Genomic DNA, 22541 nt, shown 5'->3' on the forward strand with positions numbered 1-22541 from the left:
GGTGTGCTGATCTTGTATAAAGACTTTCAAGAAAATATAATGCTGCGTGCACATTCTTTTATCTAACCTATCTTTTTGAGTACTCATATGACAGTGGTTTAGTGCATGCGTTGTGTGCGCAACATTTCAGTTTAGTCTGTGGCATCCCAGTAGAGAGATTTCTGCAAGACTGAAAAAGGCTGGAGGAAAACCATGCTGCACTGGCAGTGTAGTCCTAAAGAGAATTGCACCTTTCTACTGCCTGTACACCAGTGGTTTGACTTTGTAGAAGGCGGATTCATATGCATAAATATACACCAGTTTTGGAATAGAGAGCTAAGTAGTTATAAGACCGACTTTATCTATTTAATGTAAAACTAAATTGAAATCTACTTTTAATGAAGTAACTATTTTCTTCCAGATCAGTTCTAATATCTTCAGAACACTTCCACCAAGTGAAAATCCAGATTTTGATCCAGAAGAAGATGAGCCAACATTAGAAGCCTCCTGGCCCCATATACAGGTATACTAATTATTGTTTTTTTCAAATTATACTACAATGAGGTAACAGTTTTGAGGGTAGTGTGCTATCCTGGCAATTCTGGAAGTGCAGTATATTCCTTTCTTAAGTCTTTTACGTGTGTTGGTATATGCTGTTGTGATCTCTGTCACTCTAGCCACACTGTAATTTCCCTTCTATCTTTTACGGCCAGGCTCTTTTGAACTTTCTGTTTTGATGTTTCTAACCCTCCTTTTGTCTTTCTGGTTTCTGCCCTCTGCCTTCCACTCTGCCCTTACTATAAAATTACCAATTATCTTGCTGTCAAATCTAACTGTGTCTTCTGTTTTTCATCCTTGATTTAGTTTTTTTGTTTTGGGTATCTTTCTCCCTGGATGTTTGACTATTTTTTTGCTAGGGTTTTCTAGAGCCTTGGTGCTAACCACACTTAGCTTTTAAACCAGAGCTTTACTTCTAGCCATGGTTTCAAATGCCAGTTTTAAGCTAACTGTTCAGTTCAGTATAAATGTAATACTATTATAATCAGCCAGAAAACCTTTTATCTATGAAGCCTAAAATAAGCCATCACAGGAGGATATAGGGAAAGATGTGGTTTCTTAAGGGTCTGAGCATTGTGATAATGCTACTATAAGGCTAATATTACTATACTAGCTTTAAGGCCCGCTGTAGCCCCAATACAGCGGGTGCTAGCGGGCAGGCAGCTGGGTGCGGGAGGCCCCCCAACCCCTCCCCCCCCAAGGCCCTGGCTTCATCCTGGGGAAAGGATGAAGCCGGGGACTTGGAGCTTCGCGGCTCCTGATTGGCCCCTGCGAGTTTTTATCCTGGACTCGCCCCGCCCCTTTCTCCCCCCTCATTGCCCTTAGTGTTTTATTACTACTGTTCCCGCGGAGCGGTTTACAGACAGAATTTATTTGAAACTTACTCCTGCTTTTCTAGCTGACTCTTGATATAGTGAAAGCGTTTTGTCTCTCAGAAATTTATTATTATTATTATTATTATTATTATTATTATTATTATTATTATTATTATTATATTTATATTTATACCCCGCCTCCCCCCGAAGGCTCGAGGCGGCTTACATAACCCCGTCCCCTAAAACCATAAAATGACAATAAAAACCAATGATTTACAGTAATTGTAACAGCGATGGCGTAATCTACTCATTTGCTCTCCGCATCCTCATCTACGGCGGGGGGGTGACGCTCTCTACCGCCAGTTTGTGAGGGGGGGCTGATCTTCTTTCCGCCCGGCTTCAGTTATAAGCCTGGCGGAAGAGCTCCGTCTTACAGGCCCTGCGGAATGCTGGTAATTCCCGCAGGGCCCTCAGCTCTTCTGGGAGCTCATTCCACCAGGTTGGGGCCAGGACCGAAAAGGCCCTGGCCCTAGTCGAGGCCAGGCGGGCTTCCTTGGGGCCGGGAACAACCAGTAGGTTAGCCCCCGCAGAGCGTAAAGCCCTGCGGGGGATATAGGGCAAAAGGCGGTCCCTCATATATGCTGGGCCTAGACCACGGATGGCCTTGAAGGTCAAAATCAAAACCTTGAACCTGATCCGGAAGGCGACCGGTAACCAATGCAGCTGCCTCAGAACTGGCTGGATGTGAGCCCTCCATGGTGTAGCTGTGAGGACTCTAGCAGCCGCATTTTGGACGAGTTGCAGTTTCCGAATCAAGCCCAGAGGCAGGCCGGTGTAGAGCGAGTTACAGAAATCTAGTCTAGAGGTGACCGTCGCATGGATCACTGTGGCCAGGTGTTCGGAGGACAGATAGGGCGCTAGTAGCCGAGCCTGGTGAAGATGGAAAAATGCCTGGCTAGCTACCTGTTTAACCTGTGCCTCAAGTGTTAGTGAGGCATCGATGGTCACCCCTAAATTCCTGGCCTGAGATGCGATATTAAGTTGCGTCCCGGCCAGAAAGGGTAAGCGCGCTTCCTGATCTGCCCCCCTACGGCCCAACCACAGAACCTCCGTCTTGGAGGGGTTGAGTTTCAGGCGACTCTGCTCGAGCCATCCAGCTACGGCTTCCAAACATCTGGCAAATGGATCTGGGGGGGGAGTCCGGGTGGCCATCCATGAGGAGAAAGAGCTGGGTGTCATCAGCGTACTGGTGGCAACCCAGCCCATAGCTCCGTACCAGTTGAGCCAGAGGGTGCATAAAGATGTTAAATAATGTAGGAGAGAGCACCGAGCCCTGTGGGACCCCACAAGGGAGCCGGTAAGGGCCCGATACTTCCTCTCCCACGGCTACCCTCTGTGTCCGGTTTTGGAGGAAGGAGCGTATCCAGCGTAACGCTGTACCCCTTATCCCCGTACCGGCAAGGCGGCTCGCTAGCAGCTCGTGATCGACCACGTTAAATGCGGCCGACAGATCTAAAAGAACTAGCACAGCAGAGCCACCTCGATCAAGCTGGCGACGGAGGTCATCCAATTATGAATTTATTGCCTGTGAATGTATATTTCTTAAATACTTGTTTTGTTCTTTCATAGCTGGTATATGAATTTTTCCTGAGATTTTTAGAGAGTCCTGATTTTCAGCCCAGCATTGCAAAGCGTCATATTGACCAGAAGTTTGTACAGCAGGTAAATGTTCATCAGAAATACTTACCATGTTGTTCTGTTTTTTCTAAAGGTTATATTCATTCATCATTGTTTTGTTTTGTTTTGTTTATATTTTGTTTATATTTTATTTCATTTCATTTCTATACCGCCCTCCTCGAAGGCTCATGGTGTGTTGGGCTGGGGTTGTATTGCCTGAACTTCTTAAGCTGCCCCTTGAGTGTTCTAGCTTGTTTAGAAGCATCGGGGTCATTTCAGGGTGAATTAGTAATGCCTGAGTTGCACAGAAAAATGTAGTTTAACTTTGAGTAAAATATAATTATAGTGGGATTTATTATGGAGTCTAATTTCTTATGGGTCATGCCTGTTGATGGACATTGAAGGTTATAATGTTACAAATGGGAATGCATCATGAAGGAGTTGCTTTTATTATACTGTTTTTAAGTGGGTTTTGAGAGCTTCTCCATCAGCATGTGTGTGAAATAATGTATTTGTGGCAAAATGTTATGGGGGGAGATTCATGGCAGAACTTGCTTTTATTCCACTTTATGAATACTACCAGGAACTGAAATAATAAATAATACTTTATTAATAGCTGTTGGAGCTTTTTGATAGTGAAGATCCACGAGAGCGCGACTTCTTAAAAACTGTTCTTCATCGAATTTATGGCAAATTCCTTGGATTAAGAGCATTCATCAGAAAACAAATCAACAATATTTTTCTCAGGTATAATATGTGTAGTTGTTCTAGATGCATTTAGAAACAGGATGTGTATTTAAGGGCACATTCTAAAATGGCCTTACAGAACTTTTAAGTGGATTGAGTGAGTGCCCGGATAATAGATCCCTTAGGAAAGCTGTATAGCCCTTTGGATTGCACAAAGAAAGGTTGGAAGGAAATGCAATCTGTGTTTGCATAAAGTCACAGCCGACACACAGTGACCCCAGCAAAGGGCTATCAAAACAAATGAGAAGCAAAGGTGGCTGGCCATTGCTTTACTCTGCACAGTCTTAGTTTGTGGTCTTCCTTCCTAGTCCTGACCCTGATTAGCTTCTGAGGTCTTACAAAATCAGGCTATACCATGCTACCTCTCCAAGAAATCTTAAGTACCTGCCTTGCACCTAAGTACACTATTGCTAGCCCACAAATAAAAGTAGCTGTTATGTGATTTATTATTATTACTACCATAAGGTAATTTAGAAGAAGAAATTCACATTTCTTTCTTAGACAGAAAGAGGCGCAGAATCTTTAATTCCAAGACTGGCACATGTCACATCTTCTGTATGGAAATAAATCTCACTTAGTTCCATGGGTCCTATTTCCAGGTCCGCTTGAATCCAGGAATGGATTTCCCAGTGTTTGTTGTTTTGTTTTGTACTTAGAAGCAGGTGCAGGGGGCGACCATTTGCTTGGCAGTACTGTGGGAAGAATTTAAATCCCTGTAGTGCCATTTTCCTGATACATTTTCCACAATGGGATAGTGTTAAAGTCCCCCCTCCATTGCTGCCTTAGCAATGCTTCTGCTTCTAATAAGAAACTAAGATGTTGGGTAGGTGTGTCCAGTCATCAAATTCCTGTGTAACTGTAGTTTGGCCCTTATCTTCCAATTAAATGTGTATATGGTTTCAGCTTAAGAACTTTAGCTGTTTTTGCCTGAAAAAAATAAGTAGCTTTAGCACTTTGCTCTTAGGAAGAACGAATGTCACCAGCCTTATAAATTCCAGACTCAGAGCATGCATGTGAAGGTAAACACTGCAGATAATCCTGCTGACTCAGACGTGAGACTGTACAAAAGACAGCTGCCACAACTATGCTGTTAGTAAAACAAAGCAGAAGGCTTCAAGCATGAAAGTGAAAGCATGAAAACCTTAGTCATTCACTCCTCAGCACTGAGTGCTCATTTAGCACTGGACCGTGCAGAGTAAGGCATGTGCAATGAATTAATTTTTTTTATGAAGTATCAGACTTGCCCATAAGATAACCTGTGAAATGGAGATTTGACTTCACAGTGATGGGAGGTATATAAGCCAAATAAATAAATAAAATGAAATAAACTGCATACCCTTTCTTAATGATCAGTTGAATAGTAATTTGCAAGTGGGATTAATATGTTTTTAAAAAGAGCTAGTCTCTTGATTTCTGTTTCACTGTTGCATGCCCAGGAAATACAATTCAGGGTACGGTTGTGTTCATTGGCTTAGTTATAAGATCCCGATGGGATGAAGTAAAGAATTTGAATGTTAAACACTAAAGTTAAGGGAGGCAAAACTTGTTCCTCTGATGAGATGGATTACCATGTGCAGGAACTAGTTTGAAGGGCTCCAGAATGTACCCTTTCAACTCTTACTTGTTTCTGCAGGAGGGAAACTAGGGTAGTGGAACTATGTATTTGTGTACACAGTGAATGTCGAGGGACATTCTACTTCTCCAAGAAGTACAGATACAACATTTTCAGAAATTTTGCAACTATGGAGAACAAAAATGTTGCCCTCACAGAAAAAGCAGAGGAGTGGGTGGGGGATTGACATACATGCAATACTTTCTTATCAATCAAACCTGCTTAAATATAAAATGAATAATTTATAGTTTACTACATAATATTTTCCTGCCTTTGTTTAGATTTAGGCTTCTTTCTCTCATATGTGGATTTGTACCTTTAATAGGTTTATATATGAAACCGAACATTTCAATGGCATTGCTGAACTCCTTGAGATACTAGGAAGGTACGCTTATTCTTTTACTAAATAGGTGTTCAGATAATGGGATTGCCTTTCTCGTTTGCGGGACACATTGGCAGAAACTTTGGACCTAATATGCAAAAGAGGTCCTGTTTGTCATTCCTGGTTTTACTTACTAAATTACAACCAAATTGGATGCAACAACAACAGCTTTATCTGCTTAAACAGCACAAGGGGCACTGAATTAAGGAACCTCTCTCCCTCCGTTTACTGCTTACCTTCCGGTAGCTTCTTTTTCTGAACATGTCTCCTTGATTGAGCCCTGATGCCAGAAGTGATCAGGGTGAAGGGCTGCAGGGAGGTAACTGCAAACATCGGTAGGATTCAGTAACAGTTTCCAGCTAAAGTTGAACTCCAAAAGCCCTCCTCATATTTTCATAACTGCCTCTGAAAGAGAAGTTTTTTTCAGCTTGGGCTTTCAAAGTGAAAATTAACTTTGATACCTAAGGTTGATTTTAACTAATACACTAAATCCCATTATGCATGCAATCTTACAGCATAGAAGTGTAACAAACAAGGGAATAAATAAGTAAAATAAATCCCTAGCTTCTCCAGTTAAAAGGTTCAGGTAGGAGGTGATGTGAAAGACCTCAGCCTTGAGACCCTGGAGAGCTGCTGGCAGTCTGAATAGACCAGGGGTGGCCAAACTGTGGCTCTCCAGATGTCCATGTACTGCAATTCCCCTTGAAGCCTCTGTGAGCACCGTGCAAGGTCTTGTGGGGATTATAGTCCATGAACCTCTGGAGAACCACAGTTTGGCCACCTATGGAATAGACAGGACCTGGTACAGTCCTCAACCCCTCTCAGGGCTGTGCTGCTGCCGCCAGACTTGGCATGGCTCTTGGGCTATACCAACAATGATAGCATATGCAGTGCAGCTCCTGGGCTTTGGCAACAGTAGCATGCCTAGCACAGCTCCTGGGCTGCACGGCTGCCACTGGATCCAGCACAGAACCTTGGGTTGTGCTGCCTTTAGGCCCAATGTAGCTCGCAGGCTGTGTGGCTGCTGCTATGCTGGCCCCTGCTGTCAGATGTAAACGTTTTACTTTTCAAGGAATTTAATATCATCCGCCCCAGTGTATTTTTTTTAATTGAGATTTTTCTGCAAACCTGGGGAGTACCTCAAGTTTGCTGGAAAATGTGTTTAGTCTCCATATGGCCCCAGTCTACGGATTTAGCTGTCTGTATATGGGGGACCTGGGTGCCTAATGGTAGATAGACTGTATCTTTCTGAAAGCATTAGACAGAAGTTTTGTATTCCTGTCATGTGACTTTACTGGGATGATACATTACAGTAATTTCTTCTTGTTCAAAAAGTGGTGCAATTCAAGAATGCAATTTAAAGAGCATTATTGTCAGTGGGTTAAAGTGGGGGTTAAAGAATATTATTGCCTGTTTAAGATTAACAAGCAAAATACTGTCTAGCCTGGAAGAAGGAGGGAGACTTAAGCTTATCTTCAAAGCATGAAATAGCTACTGTGAGACATCCTTCAGGATGTATGGGCAGCACTTCTGTGAAAGGGGGAAGAAGCATAAATTTAGCCTGATCACATGCATATATATCCATGCTGGATGAATAATCCCCCCAAATAGACTCATATTCATGTTTTGTAACAACCTTCAGGAAGTTTATATGCCTTTTCTTATATATTATGGGATAAATTGTTGGAAAGGTCCCTGAATGGTACAAAAATTGACTGCTTTGAATCTGCTTTGGTCATGCTTTGTAACATCAAAAGCCCTTCCTGCACAAAACAGTATAAAGATCTGTGTCTGAATGCTGAGAGAAGGGAACAAAACTGGTTGGCAGCTGCTGAGAAATGCTGCTCATTGCTGCCATCTTCAGCCGCAGAATTAAGAAGCTTAGGGTGGGGGGTGGGGCAGGGAGTGGAGTGGCCTGCCCTGTCCTGGTTTGTAGCTGCTTCATATTTATGAAGTAAATCTGGGACGCGTGTTGTCAGGGCCACTTCCGACAGGGTGTTGAGTTTGTAAGTGTGGATTGTGCTGCTTTTTTAATATCAATAGAATATTTTGTTCTTAACTTTGTAAATAAGGTTTCCTGTCTACTTTCTTTCCCAGTATTATCAATGGATTTGCATTGCCCTTGAAAGCAGAGCACAAGCAGTTCCTTATGAAGGTTTTGATTCCTATGCACACTGCAAAAGGGTTAGCTTTATTTCATGCACAGGTATGTCTCGCTGTCAGCTGGAATTGTTTTCGTAATAAATTAAACATATTTAATGCTACTGTGGTTGAAGTTCGATTTGATTTTGAGTAGGGGGGATAAAAAGTGGAGCATACTTTGCCACTGGCATAGTCCATAGGCTGTAAAATTTTAAAGTGCTTCACACAATAGATATGCTGAGTTTTACCAAAGAAATGATCCAATGTGTCTATGCATGTGGTTACAAATATTTTCTTTGTGTCCATGATTTGCTCTTTTGAATGAAGTGCCTCAGTCACAAATGACTGATACTTTACACATTTGTTTTAATTTTGACTCAACGGTAGATGAGCTGTATTTTCCGAACAAGTTCCTTACCAGTAATGATATATGAGGACTGTTAAGACACTAGCACTAGGGAAGGGCCTATGTGTACAAAGATGTTGGCAGCATTGCAAACTTTGATCATAATGAAAGTGAAAATATGAAAAATCAGCAACAGATGCAAGCACAGCTTAGATCAGAGGCTAAGTAGCCATCTGACGAAGAGGCTGATTCTGTGAAGGTTCAAAGGGGTGGCAGGTTACAGTAGATGAGCGGTAGGGATGTGAGTGTCCTGCATAGTGCAGGGGGTTGGACTAGATGACCCATGAGGTCCCTTCCAACTCTGTGATTCTATGAGGGGTGGCTCTCCAGATGTCCATGGACATCTTTAGAACCACAGTTTGGCCACCACTCACTTAAATGATGGGGGTGGTAGTAGTTGTGCTCTGGTATTTTCTAAAATTTATTTATTTGTTTGTTTGTTTATTATATTTATTTATTATATATTTATATACCGCCCTCCCCGGAGGCTCAGGGCGGTTTTCATAGGAACAAAGAACAATACATAAAACAGTCTATAAACAAATGAATACCTTACAATAATAATACTAATAGTTGTAACCATATAACAATATAACAGTATAAACAATATAAACAATACAACAATGTAACAGTACAAACAGGTCCAGAGCATTGGTGGAATTCTGAGGGGGGGCAGGGCGGGATCAGGGGCCCTTCAATCGCTGTTGATTACGTCTGGTCTCAACCAAATGCCTGTCGGAAGAGCTCCTTTTTGCAGGCCCTGCGGAACTGTTTAAGCTCCGTCAGGGCCCTGATCTCCTCTGGGAGCTCGTTCCACCAGGTGGGGGCCAGGACAGAGAATGCTCTGGCCCTGGTCGAGACCAGGCGGACTTCTTTAGGGCCAGGGATCCTTAGCTGATTGGAGGCAGTAGAGCGCAGAGCTCTTTTGGGGGCATAGGTGGGGAGGCGGTCCCTCAGGTACACTGGGCCCTGACCGCGTATGGCCTTGAAGGTAATTACCAGAACCTTTAGTCTGATCCAGAATTCAACTGGCAACCATAGCAGTTGGTGGAGAATGGGCCGGATGTGGGACCTCTATGGTGTTGCTGTGAGGATCCTGGCCGCTGCATTTTGATGTCATTCCTTGACCCTTGGGCAAGCAGAGAAGGGAAACCTAAATCCATAGAATATTACACATACTTGAATGTGGCAAATCCACTTTGGTCCTGAGGGAGGAAGAATTCCTGAAAGGACTGCTCCCTTGATTTTTCATTTTTCTGCTGAGGAAAGAAACAACACACAGAGCATGCAAGCCTGTGGTTTACAGTTCTCGGGTTCTAGGAGAACTAGAATCTTTGAGTGATTCTCACACTTCATGGATGTAATCACTAAGTATGTGTTTCTCAATGCATCTCAAGCATCACATGCTTCAGTATTTGAAATAGATAAAGCATAATCAAATACCACTCCCGGGGATCCAAGGATTGTCTCACAGCCAGGCAAGAGAGGTTCAGAGGTGGTTTGCCATTGCCTGCCTCTGTATCATGACCCCTAGGGTTCCACCACCCAAATTCTTGGGGGTCTCGCATCCAAATAGTAGTCTGGGTCAGCCCTGCTTAGCTTCCAAGATCTGACTGGATCAGGCTTGCCTGGGCTATACAGATCCAGGGCATACCATGACAAAGTGAACTGAAGCCACTATTGTTATAATTAACAGAAACTTGTCCCTATTTTTGTGTTTTAGTTGGCCTATTGTGTTGTTCAATTCCTGGAGAAAGATATGACATTAACAGAGCCGGTGAGTGTTGTTTGTTCATTTATAACGTTGTTAACAGCTACGACTACATACCTGAATAACACTTGTGGAAATGTGCAAGATGTATACTCTGCTTTTAGTTTACATGAGACTAAATTGGAAGCTCCATTGTAAACAAATTTAATTGCTCATACATATAATCAAACTTTTCTAGGCAAAGATAATGCATAGGAAAAGTTGGCTTCATTAGAAGTTGTAGGAAACTGCCTTGAAGTTTACATGTTGCCTCAGTAGCAAAGAACTGTGCTTACTAAATCCAATGCTTTAACTCCATGTAGGGATTTAAAGCTGTGTGCATCAGTCTCCATGGTTTCCGTCATATACAAAACCAGTAGTTTTTCTTTACCAGAACTGCAATCTAAGCATTCACAGATGTGGGGCTATGTAGGAGAGTTCTTAAAATTTTGTTATGTGTGAGGTATGGAAACACAAACATTGAAATATCTTTGCTTCCTGTAATTTTATTCAAGCCAAAGGCTTCCAAGGCAACATCATCAAAAACTCCATTAAAAGATCATTAAGTTTTAATGTCAAAATAGCTTTAATGCCCATAACTAGTAGAAGCACCAAATCAGCAAAAAAAAATGAACAATCCAAATTAATTTATGAGCAGTGTAATATTTGAATCAAACATCTATACAAAACAAGCACATATATCTATGAACCTTCTGAAGGTTTTAAAAAACTGCCCAATATAAAAGCCTGTTTCTGTAGTCCAGTCTCAATGTTATCAGAGTGTGGCTGAATCAAAGATGAACAGAAGGTTCGACAGAACGGGGCAACAGAAGCCTGAGCCTCCATGTGTAAATCCTCTTGTGAATGAGAGCAGGGGAAACAGTTTCATCTTTGGAAGAGCTGACATTTGTCAAGATGAACTGATGGAACGGAGACAGCATAGCTGGGAACATCTCACTGGCCCTGGATGAATATGGGGGTTTATCCTGGGATGAAGCTAGTATTGGCTGCTATGTTCTAGATTTCAAAGAATCAGGAATCCAGGCTCCAGATCGGTCCAGCACCTCTCCCATCCTCCACTGGGCCCTCCTAGCTGTGACATCATGCTATCTTCCTACTTATCTCCCCCCCCCCTTCGGCACAGGTTATGGTGGGGGTCTGCTGAGTTTGGGTAGTAGGTTGGGGGCTTGGGGATTGGATTGCTGCCACTGTTGTTGTTTTAAGGGTTGGGGGTTTTATGGTTTATTGTGGAGATCTTTTATTGTAACCCACCACGCCACTGGGGAAGGTGTTATAGAGCTTTCTCATATGTGGGGAAACATAACGTTAAAACAGGCACATGAAAATTAAGCGTGTCTTTGACTGTTCCAAAGCAGCACATTAATCACTAAACCACAAGGTTGTATTGAGATGTTTGTGTGTGTGCATGAGTAACAGCCAGAGAGCCTCCATGCAGACACCCATTTGCTCCAGCCTGCAGTGGGTGAGCAACGGGTACCAGGTAACTGTAGATTTCATGCTAAGTTAGAAATCATTCTCTATTTAATTTTATTTCTTAGAACCTGCACCCAAATTCTGTAGCCTGTATACCTTCAAGAAATATTGATAGTGGAATCAAATTTTATGTTGCTCAAAAAATAAAATCTGTAATGTGTATCTGTTCTGTGGATATAAATTTAAAATTAAAAAAAGAAAAAAAAACATTGAAGGGCAGTGAGGAATTCCTACAGAGAAGGCTGGATAAGAAGAGCCCCGCTGGATCAGTCCACCTAAACAAGGGTCTTGTCTCACATCATGGCTTACCAAGTTCATGTGGATGGCCAACAATGGAGCATAGAGGTTGATGTCACCTCCTGACTCCGAAATTCAGAGGGATTAGTGCCTTTGAATGTGGAGATTCCCCTCAATCAACATGTCTGAGCCACTGATACACTGATCTTCTATTAATCTAATCCCCCTTTCCAGCTGTTTATTCCTGCGGGGCCAGCACTACATGCTCTGGCAGCAAATTCCACATTTTAATAATTCTCTGTGTAGAGTAGGAAAGATCTATGGAGGTCTCATTGCTGCCTCCTTCAAGACAGTGAGAACAAATTCTTTTTCTTCAGACAGTATTACTTGAATCTTGGACCCAACTGTACAGCATGTTGTAGTGGTTAAGAGCAGCGGCTTCTACTATGGTGAGCTGGGTTTTATTCTCGCTCCTCCACAGTCAGCGAGCTGGGAGACCTTGGGCTCATCACTGCACTGCACTGCAGTGCTGTTCTCCCAGAGCAGTAATATCAGGGCTCTCACAGCCCCACCTACTTCACAGCATACCTGTTGTGAGGAGAGGAAGGGAAGGTGATTGTAAGCCACTTTAAGGCTCCTTTTGGTAGAGAAAAGCAAGGCATAAAGAACCACTCTCCTCCTCCTTCTGCAAGTCCCTGCCATCTAGATGTGTACAGCCAAGATGGACAAGGCCAGCTGTAGATGTGGTAGTCTTCTCTGTGACTTTTGTCTTCCTTTTTGGATCACAAAAATTGAAAGAAACCATTAGACATGACTGTGTGCTGCCTGATTCACGGAATACTATTCCTGCCCCTTTTTGCCAGGCAGTGAGAGTGGCAGTTAAATCAGTTTGATGCTGAGGACTAAGATGTCTGAATGCCCTCACTCGCCAGGCACTTATCTCTAGCGGGCCCAGTCTTGGGAACGGACATTCTGGCAGAGGAGGGCCACTGCCAACTGCAGTATCATCACCTGCCCCCCTCCCTCTTCCCATCCCTCCCTGCCCATTCCCTTTTGGCCCGTGCCTCATGCTGAAGCTTTCCCAGAGCAAGGTAAGGCAGTGGCTGCTATTAGTCATTGCCTTCCTGGGTGAGCATCTGCATGGGCTTGGGGCTGCTGCTTCCCTTCATTCACCTCAGCCTGTCCCTCTTGCTGAGCAGCAGTTGCAATGGGAGCGGGTTCCCCTTGAGGGATGAACAGCAGCTGCTTGTTGTCCTTAGGCAGGCAGGGGGCGAGCAGTTGAGCTGCCCCCAGGCACCAGTATTACTGACGTTATTGCTGCTGTTCATTTCTCTGCTTTTGTTCACTTCTCTTTCTTGGTGCAGCAGCTATTTCTGCACCACCTCTTCAAAGTCCTTGCAAGTATTCCCCCTCCTGCCCAGGAGGAGGAGGTGGCAAGCAAACAATTGCTCCCTTAATAGCAGCAATTGCTTCTCACCTGCTGGAGCTGCGGGATGGAGGTAAGGACAGTGTGATGGGAGGTCACCAAAACCTCAAGCTGGGTCTGATCTAATGGTCTGTAAGGTTAACAAACATCCCAGTGTTGATTAGCTAGAAGACTTACTTCACCAAATGTTTTTAAAATGCAGTGTTTCCAAACATGAAATGGAGGCTGCCATGGGTGGAATAGTGTTGGATTAGGATTTGAACATTCCAGGTTCCAGTCCTTCCTTGGCCATCAAATGCACTGGACGATTGTGCACTAGTCACCAATCTCCTCCCTGGCCAAGTGGCTGTGAGATTAAAAGGAAAAAGGGAACTATGTATATTGCCCTGAGCACCTTGGTGGAAGGATGAGATTTAAAAGTAATTAGAGAATCTTGTGAACAGGAAAAACTGATTCAAGGTAAGTTAAGTTGAATTCCAAGAGGAGCTTTTAAGAATCATTTTTTTAATCATATTTTCCATATTTGTCACAAAACAACAGTTTATAAATTGTCATCTGACATCTGTATATAAAACATGTTAGGATAAAGTTGAAATAAAAGCATGTGTATAACAATTTAAATCTTTTTGTCTGCACACTGTGTTTGGATTGTGGGCCGACTGATCCTCCTCCTTAGCTGGAAGCTCGTGGTGGCCCTCTGCTAGGAAGAGCTACTGACAGCCATGAGCAAGTTGGACCGAGTGGTCCCCATAGGGGCTGTTTGGCTCACAGCCTGTTCTCAGATAGTTTTAAGTTCTCAGACCACCCCAGATTCAATTCAGTACGCAGCTGTCTTAGTAGATATGTACTGACTTGACTATTGCTGTTTTGTTTTTTTTACAATGTAGGTTATCAGAGGCTTGCTCAAATTTTGGCCAAAAACATGCAGCCAGAAAGAGGTCAGTTTTATTCCTTTCTCCATTTCTTCCTACAGAAGAGTAGCATTGACAGAATGGGATTCCAGTTGTGTATGTAAAAGAATTTACTGTTGAGCTGAAACCAGCCTGGTGGCTTCTAATCTGGAGAACTGGGTTTGATTCCCCACTCCTCCACATTCAGCCTGCTTGGGTGACCTTGGGCCAGTCACAGTTCTTTCAGAGCTCCCTCAGCCCCACCTACCTCACAAGGTGACTGTTGTGGGAGAGGAAGAGAAGGTGATTGTGAGTTGCTTTGAGACAAAAATGATGTATAAAAATGAGTCCACTCCTGTGGATACTCAACTATTCATGCACAAAGGAACCAAGTGCATGCATAAGGTAGTAAAAAGAACTGTTACTAGGAAATGTGATGTCTGTGCATGCAGACTTACACTGCTCTCTCCATCTACTTGATCAAATACACAACCTGCAGTGGAGGAAGTGGACAAGGGACGTTGGGAGATCTGTAGCTTGCTTCCTAAACACAGGGAAGGGGGATGGGGGAGAGTGAGTTTTGAGCACTGTGGGTTCCTTCTGTGCATAAGCACTGTACCTTGTAGAGGTGAATATGAACCCTGGGAGTTCCATGATAATGCATATTAAATTGTAATTAATCAGAAATGGTCCAAGTATAATTTGTTTAGGAAGTTGCTACAGTAAAGAGAGTTATTGTAACCTGAGTGTTATTTTAACCTGTTAACGCAATTATAGTTTTAAAATGGAACTTGAGTGGTAGTTAACCATCTCAGTCACCATTATTGCATCTGTTGGCTCCCATCTGAGAATATACTTGACTACTGTGGTTGTTATTTTTGCTGTTCAGAGTTATTAAAAAGTTTATGCTTTAGAACTTTACTGTGCAGGTTCACACTGGGGCTAGGTGTATAGGTCATATACATGAGGTTGGATTCAAAATTGTTTTCTGCTGGCCTTGGAGGGGCAGTTCCACAGTGGACGGCTGTATTTTGGCCAGTTCCTCTGTCCTAGTGCAAACTTCACGCTGCATTGCCATGCAATTTCTGAGCCAAGTAACCTCCAGGGAATACAGGTTCCAGCATGACAGGTGATGTAGAAAGGAACATGTGGACCTTTAGACCCAACCAATGGTGGGAAGCCCTCCTTGATTGTAAATATATATTTTGTATGGAGCCGAAGCACATAGAGCTACAGTTTTAAAAAATGATCCTTTATAGTGGTTCACGTGGCTTCTGACAATTATTGATGTGGAACATCTACTGGAGTGCTCCCTCATACGGACATGACATCTGTAGTCCTGCCCCTAGGAACCATGCCAGTAGATGGACCACAGATGTGGCGCCAGAGCATTGAGGCGCACTCATTACTCTGGTGTTGTCACTGCCGCTGCCAGTCTTCTGAGGCCATTTTGAGGCCACTCCTGCTGTCCAGAGACCAGGGGCAACCTTGGAACACTGGCGGGGGTGGCGCCAGCACTATGCAACACAGCGATGTGCGTCACTGGGCTGGGGCCGCCTCTGAGGTTGCTCCCGCCCTCCGGAGAGTGGGGCCAGCCGCGGGAGACTGGCGGGGGTAGGGCCAACACAGTGTGACACACCAGCAGATAAGGAGAGTGGGGTGACAAGGATTCTTGCCCCTTATGTTGATGTTCCACATAAGGGGCAAGAATCCTTGTCAGTTGATTTTTTTTCTTTCAGGTTTAACAAACAAAACTAATAATGTATCAGTGCAGATTACTTTAAGCAAACCCACTGGAATTCTTTGCGTATCATATAGTCACTTATGATGATCGGTGAAATAGGCTACTTGCTTTTATTGCTTATGTATTTTTTTTCTAACAGGTAATGTTTTTAGGTGAAATAGAAGAAATCCTGGATGTAATAGAACCAACACAATTTAAAAAAATACAAGAGCCTCTCTTTAAGCAGATAGCCAAGTGTGTGTCAAGTTCACATTTTCAGGTATAATATGGCACATTCAACTTTCATTTGTAATTTGTATCACCCAACTTAATTGATCTGAATTCTGAAATGTATTTTTCAGGTTGCAGAAAGGGCTTTGTACTTCTGGAATAATGAATATATTCTTGGTCTGATTGAGGAGAACATTGATAAAATTCTGCCAATTATGTTTGGTAGTTTATACAAGATTTCTAAAGAACATTGGAATCCGTATGTACTCTTACCATTTACTCTTTTTAAAGTACCTGTTAGATATGTATAAACTTTTGCCATAAGCCTGATATGGCGCTTTTCTCTACCCTAATGAGTCTCTAAATGGCTTACATTCGCCTTCCCTCTCCTCTCCCCACAACAGACACCCTGTGAGGTAGGTGAGGCTGAGAGAACCCTGATATTACTGCTCTGTAATAACAGTTTTATCAGTGTTGTGGTGAGCCCAAGGTCACCCAGCTGGCTGCATGTGGTGGAGTGCTGAATCAAACCCAGCTCACCAGATTAGAAGTCCTAACCACTACACCAAGCTGGCTCTCAAGTAGGCAGTCCATATTATACCAGTAATTCAATTTGTGCCAAAATAAGATTAAATAAACAATGAAGTATAAGAGTAGCTGTTCTCTTATAAGTTCCTTAAATAATGATGATTTAAAGATTTTGGAGTGAGATGAAGGGGAAAAGTTAACAAGAGCATCTCTGCTGGAAACTAGAATTGCTGAGTTTTAGCAAATGTGAGTTATGAAATATTTGGGACAGTGTTGTATTTGTACTAACCTTTACTAGGATCATGCCATATGGTGCGTACATGAGATAGACATGTAAATGCCCAGTGTCAGTTGACCATAACTAGCTTTGGCATGCTAAACAAACTGTGATGACTGCTACAATCATCATTTATCAATCATGTTCCAAATCCCAATGTAGTCTGCAAGGTAAGAAACAGGTGAAGTCAGGCAGGGCAAGAGAAGAAGGTCTGCTAGTGGGAGAGGGCGCCTGTCTACCTTTGACCTTGGCAACTGGGGTGAGGGCCATCATGAGCCAAGTGTTGTACATGTGTGCTTTGCCAAGCCATTGGACAATATTTCCAGCAAGTGTCAGCCCTTACCTTGCTGCAGCAGGAAGTTTTGGTGGCTGAATTAAAGTGAGTGGTCTTCCCAGAAACATTTATTCCTAATCCAATATTTCCATTTGGCTGTTTGTTGTTTGGGAAGGCATAAAGAGGAAAAACAGCACCCCACTACCACCTCCAGCACTGCTTTCCCCTGCATTCTGGCAAGTTTAAATGGGCGGCTGAGCTGGTGGTTAAAGAGGCAGGGCTGAGAAGGAGCCCTCCCCCCCCCTCAACAAGGCTCCGTAGCCATTGTCTCAGCTGTCCTTTTAAAAAAAGTCCCACTAGCTTCTAACCAGTCAGATTGAAAGGAGAAGCAGTGCTAGAGGTGTTTGTGTTTTTTGGGGTGATTCTTCGCTCCCTCACTCCCACCGCCAGCACTGCTTCGCCCTGCAGTCTGGCCAGTCAGAAACTGGTGGGAAAGTCTCAGGAGACCAGCTGAGCCAGGCATGCAGGTGGGCCAGGAGCTTCCTTCTCACCCTTGTCACTGTCACTGGCGGCTCAGCTGTCCTTTCCAGGCTTTCTATGGGGTTCTAGACTGCCGGGAGAAGCAGTGCTGGAGCTGCACGAGCGGGGCAAAGATGCCTCTTCCCTACTTCTCCCTGAAGTCTGACTGATTAGAAGCTGGGGGGGGGGGGGATTTTGAAAGGACAGCAGTTACAGTGGGGAGAGAAAGGGGGGGGAGACTACCTGTGAAGGGATGTTTTGGGGAAAATGGGGGGGGGGAGATTGTCTGAGAAAGTGGGGGGTGAGAGATGATTGCCAGAGAAGGGATTTTATTATTTATTAGATAGATTTCTAAACTGCTCTTCCGAGACCAGCTCATGGCAGAGAAGGGCTAAGGATAGAAAGAGGGAGTGAGGGAAGATTAATAGACAAGGGGTGGAGGCAGAAAGAGAGAAGAGAACATTAACAGAGGAAGGGGGAGAGGGGTGGATACAAAAGCAGGAGAAATGCCTCCTCTACACAAGTTTATTGCGGGTCCACTTTTGAACTAAGATTTTGTAGGCACAAGGTATTATAAAAGTAATAATCTCTTGAATATGTAGAATTTGAATTGGGTCTGAATGACAGTCAATGACACTACAATATGTAGAAAATGGCGTTCCATATGTGGCTGTGACGTAAGGACTCTTGCATAGTTGCTTTTTATTTGTGCCAGCCAGGCGTTTACTGACCTCAGAGCCATTTAATATTGCCGAAGTCGTCATCAGTTTCACTGGCTGAGTTGGCACTACCCCACTTCTTTAAAGCTTCATTAATCAAAAGCAGAGAGTGGGCCAAACGTCTTCCATGTACATATTAAGTCAAGAGCAAAAACATCTGTTTTAAAACTACTTACATTGCTGCCTGGTACTTTACATAAGTGGCTACAGAATGAAAGCTGCCGTTGGACATATTCAGAACAGATGTTGTAATGCAACAGTCAGCTCTTTAATGTGCTCCTGTTCTTTTTCTCCCAGGACCATTGTAGCGTTAGTATATAACGTGTTGAAAACTCTGATGGAGATGAATGGGAAACTATTCGATGAACTCACAAGCTCTTACAAAGCAGAGAGACAAAGGTATTTTACTTTTCTTAGATGTTTGCTTTGAAAGTATCATCTGAATTGCATCCTGATTTGGGGCTTAAGAAGACTTTTTGTAGCTTTTTAAAATGGTGAATCATTCTGTCTGCTTCAAACAACCTGTTTCCTTTAAATTCTCCTTCACATCCATTTATCATATGAAGTTTTGCTTTGGACGGTTGACGCCTCACATTTTCTGTTCAGTCTGTTGATCGCTGCTTTTTTCTAGCTCTGTCTGCCGACATTAGTAAATGGTTTTACTTTCTAGCATTTATGTCTTGAGGTAAGAAATGTGTATAGCATACGTTGCAGGCCAAAGAACATTGTCGTCCCTGTGCAGATGCATGCTTGGCATGCTTGGGGGAGGGGAATCTTCAAAGGATAGCTGCTCTTTGGCAAAGCATCTCGGGGGTTGAACAGTCCAGGCATGATATTGCCTCCTGCCAGCATTAAAGGGGAAGCCGTTTCTCTGTATGGCCATGTTTTTGAAAGGAGTGCTAAGACAGCTGCAGAACTGTCACACTTGGGCTTCCATCTAACACTCAAGTGGAAAGATGTACTCAGAGGCATCTTACCATTGCAGAGAATTTCCCCCTCTTTAGTTTTAAAGAGATTGTCATGCTCAGCTGAAGGCGCCACCTCTGAGCTAGGAGGTGCTAAGATAATGGCCATGGACAATTGGCCACCCCTGCCTTGAAGTGGCTGATCTCCTTTCTCCAAGGTCAAGAAGAGAGGGTAGCTGTTGGGGAGGAACAGTCTACCATTACTGCCTTCATTGTGGAGTCCCTGGCAGGGGGTGGGATTCCACTCCCCAGTGTTAACATCTTTATGCATTCTGTAGCCCAGCTGGTTCTGGATGTCATCAATATGCAGATGACACCCAGCTCTCTGTTGATGAGCAGCCAGCCAAGTACACCCCTGAGTGTCTAGGTGCCTAGAGGCTGTGACAGAATGGCCCTTCGAAGATGGAGGTCTATTGACTGGGAAGCAAAGGAAGGACCTGATGAGAAATTGCTCCTCCCCAGTCTTGACAGGGTGAAGCTCACCACTGCACAGACTGACAGGAAAGTGAGAGTGACCTTGGACTATTTGTTTGTATGTTTTAGAAGCCTGAATAAAGGAAGAGCTGCCTCAGTGCAGTCTCACTCTAGATGGTTGGTTTCAGCAATCAGAAAAGCTTATGATGAGGCTAAGGTCTCGTGCCCCATGTCTTTAAAAGCTCACTCCACAAGACCCCAGACTTCTTCATCAGCTTTCCATGCCAGACTTGCAGTAGAGGATGTTTGTAAAGCCAGTGACTTTGTCCACTCCCTCTGCATTTATCAAACTCTACTTGATGGATGTGGATGCCACGAAAGAATTTTTGTTAATCAGCCCACACCCTCCTCCTTGGTAAGTGAGCTTGCTATTCTCCCATCTGGGACTGCACGGAAGCCGCAATGATGAAAATGGGGTTGCACTTTCCTGTAACTGTAGTTCATCAAGTGGCCTTTTGTGCAGGCACACATTCTTCCTTTTCTCTGCTGTGAGCTGCCAATCGTGCAGGGACCTCCTCATGGCTGCAAAGGGAACTGAGAGAAGTGTTTTGCCCTGCCTATTATGTGACCCTTGGGCCGGAAAATTGGGGAGGGAGAGCACTCCAGAGCTGAAAAGTTTCTTTGAAAAGTTTGGAAGAACTTCCCCTGTGGCTAGCCATGTGTGTCTGCACAGAAGAGCACTTGATGAACAATAGTTACAGGTAAGCACAACCCTATTTTATATGTACAAAGTTTTCATTATAGAATGTGCTTGCATTCTCTGCCGCATACACTCAAACGTCTCACGTGCATTTGCACATTCAGTATACTAAGCCTTTGTAGATACAAGCTCAGGCTTTGATCTTGGAATTGTTTTGCTCTGGATGCTCTTACTTGATCCCTGTGGTAAGAGTGCTCAGTAGTCAAAGACATACAATTCTTCCTCTTTTCTACAGAGAGAAGAAGAAAGAGCTAGACCGTGAAGAACTATGGAGGAAGCTCGAGGAACTAAAGCTAAAAAAAGCCCTGCCCAAGCAGACTAGCACACTCTCACTAAATACACAAACTGAAGATGAAGTGCCAAGTGAAAATGACTCCTTCACAGTATGCCCTTTTTTACGTATGTAAAATACAGAAGAGAAACCTCATCAGTATATTTGAAATGGCCTATTTTTTCCCTCTGGCAAAATGTAAATGAAAGGTTTTGAAGAGAAATACAATAACTGAATGTGACATTTATCCAGCATATTGTAAATTTGTCTAATCATTGCTATATTATCACTTTTGACTTTTCACAAATGACTTTTATCATCCATGATGTGTGTGATTTTAATTATGGGAGTTTATGGGAGTGGTGAAAATTGACTTGAATTTTTTTTCTTTTTAATTGTGTGTTTCACATAGGTATAGAAGTCAGCTATTTATGTCTTTCCCATATGTGCTTTTCACATTGCTGCAGATTTGGCTGAGATTTCTAGAAGAGACTTCTAATTGTGCTGTATTTTCTCAAATGAAACTAAGGCTACAATCTTACACATACTTGGGAGTGAGCCCTGTGGACCCCAGTTGGTCTTTTTTTTTCCTGAGTAAGCACACATAGGATTGGGTTGCAGAGTATACTTTATCTGGATGAGATACTCTTCTGTGCATTTACTCTTCTGTGCATTACGTTGCCACATATTTCAAAGCTATTACTGCACAAAGCATTCCAGAGAGCAAAGAGCTGGGGGCGGTGACGGTGGGGTTTTAAAAATAGAGCACAAGTTTAAAATACGACACCATGCACATACACTCTGACTGGATAGGGAGAAAGCGGCTTCTCCGGATGCCTTGCTGCCACTTGGCCATCACATCTCTGCCTTGAGTCAGGCATTCAGTCATTGTGATTCTTGTTTCATAACTGAGGATGGCATTTCCTTTTGAGCATATCACTGGAGCTCTTAACGGCCCCAGTTCGTATACAACATGGCAGTTCTGTCTTGAGCTCGCTCTGAAAGGTAAAGGCTTGGGTTGTGCAATTCCTATCCAGGAATGAAATACCTGTCTCACAAAATAATTCCTTGTTTTGTTTAATGAACATATAGTGCTCTTATTTAAGTTGGGGAAAGCTGACTTTTCCAAGTCTTTTGTCTGTTTTTAACCTATCAGGTGGGAGAGTTTTTTTTTTTGCAGATCTTTCTATCAGAGTACCATTCCAATCTCCTTAAATTGCAATTGTGTGGAAAGCAGTTTTGTATTGAGGGATTGAACAGCATTCAATAAAGTCTTTATGTTTGTAATTTGTTTTGTATAGTGCTAACTTGGCAGCCTAACCACACTGTACAAAAGAATGACTGTGTTTGTTTTCTCTAGAAACATATTTAAAATTAATGCAAGCATTCCTGAAAATGGAGGACTAACCCAAACATTGGGATGCAGCCAGTGTTTACAGGCCTTTACAAGCAGAAGTGCAAGAAACTACACTAGTCACTTGCACAAAATATTGTGCAACCAAGCAAGGTGTGGCACCAGATTTTGTACAAGCAGAACTCCACTAAATCCTTTTATGTTTCCACTTATTCCACTGAATTCCAAGCCATGGTCTGTCAAACTGAAGAGGATAAAATGACAAATTGATTGGACATAAGTCAGTTGATGTTTTAAATCAGTGGTCCCCAACCTTTCTGAGGTTGGGGACCGGCAGGGCATTGGGGCGCGGCCTGCGCCCGCGCGGGCCACGCTCACGCATCGGGCCGCG

General features: G+C 43.3%; 1 protein-coding gene and 1 long non-coding RNA gene across 2 annotated transcripts in view; one reads left to right on the forward strand and one right to left on the reverse strand.

The window, feature by feature from the left end:
• Positions 1–6632, reverse strand: part of LOC143838022 (uncharacterized) — a 29420-nt gene extending 22788 nt beyond the window's left edge. The window contains exon 1 of the long non-coding RNA XR_013231204.1: positions 6007–6632. This is a non-coding gene — a long non-coding RNA (uncharacterized LOC143838022). The remainder of the gene's footprint in view (positions 1–6006) is intronic.
• The window catches only part of PPP2R5A (protein phosphatase 2 regulatory subunit B'alpha), a 56365-nt gene extending 34282 nt beyond the window's left edge, over positions 1–22083 (forward strand). Inside the window, exons 3-13 of the mRNA XM_077338670.1 lie at positions 401–502; positions 2982–3074; positions 3646–3776; positions 5714–5773; positions 7868–7976; positions 10042–10095; positions 14113–14163; positions 15999–16118; positions 16201–16328; positions 18684–18785; positions 20761–22083. Coding sequence (XP_077194785.1) covers positions 401–502; positions 2982–3074; positions 3646–3776; positions 5714–5773; positions 7868–7976; positions 10042–10095; positions 14113–14163; positions 15999–16118; positions 16201–16328; positions 18684–18785; positions 20761–20932 — 1122 coding nt within the window. The 3' untranslated portion in view covers positions 20933–22083. The remainder of the gene's footprint in view (positions 1–400; positions 503–2981; positions 3075–3645; positions 3777–5713; positions 5774–7867; positions 7977–10041; positions 10096–14112; positions 14164–15998; positions 16119–16200; positions 16329–18683; positions 18786–20760) is intronic.
• The last annotated feature ends 458 nt before the right edge of the window (positions 22084–22541 follow it).

The sequence above is a fragment of the Paroedura picta genome, chromosome 1, assembly GCF_049243985.1.
Source record: "Paroedura picta isolate Pp20150507F chromosome 1, Ppicta_v3.0, whole genome shotgun sequence".
NCBI lineage: Eukaryota > Metazoa > Chordata > Lepidosauria > Squamata > Gekkonidae > Paroedura > Paroedura picta.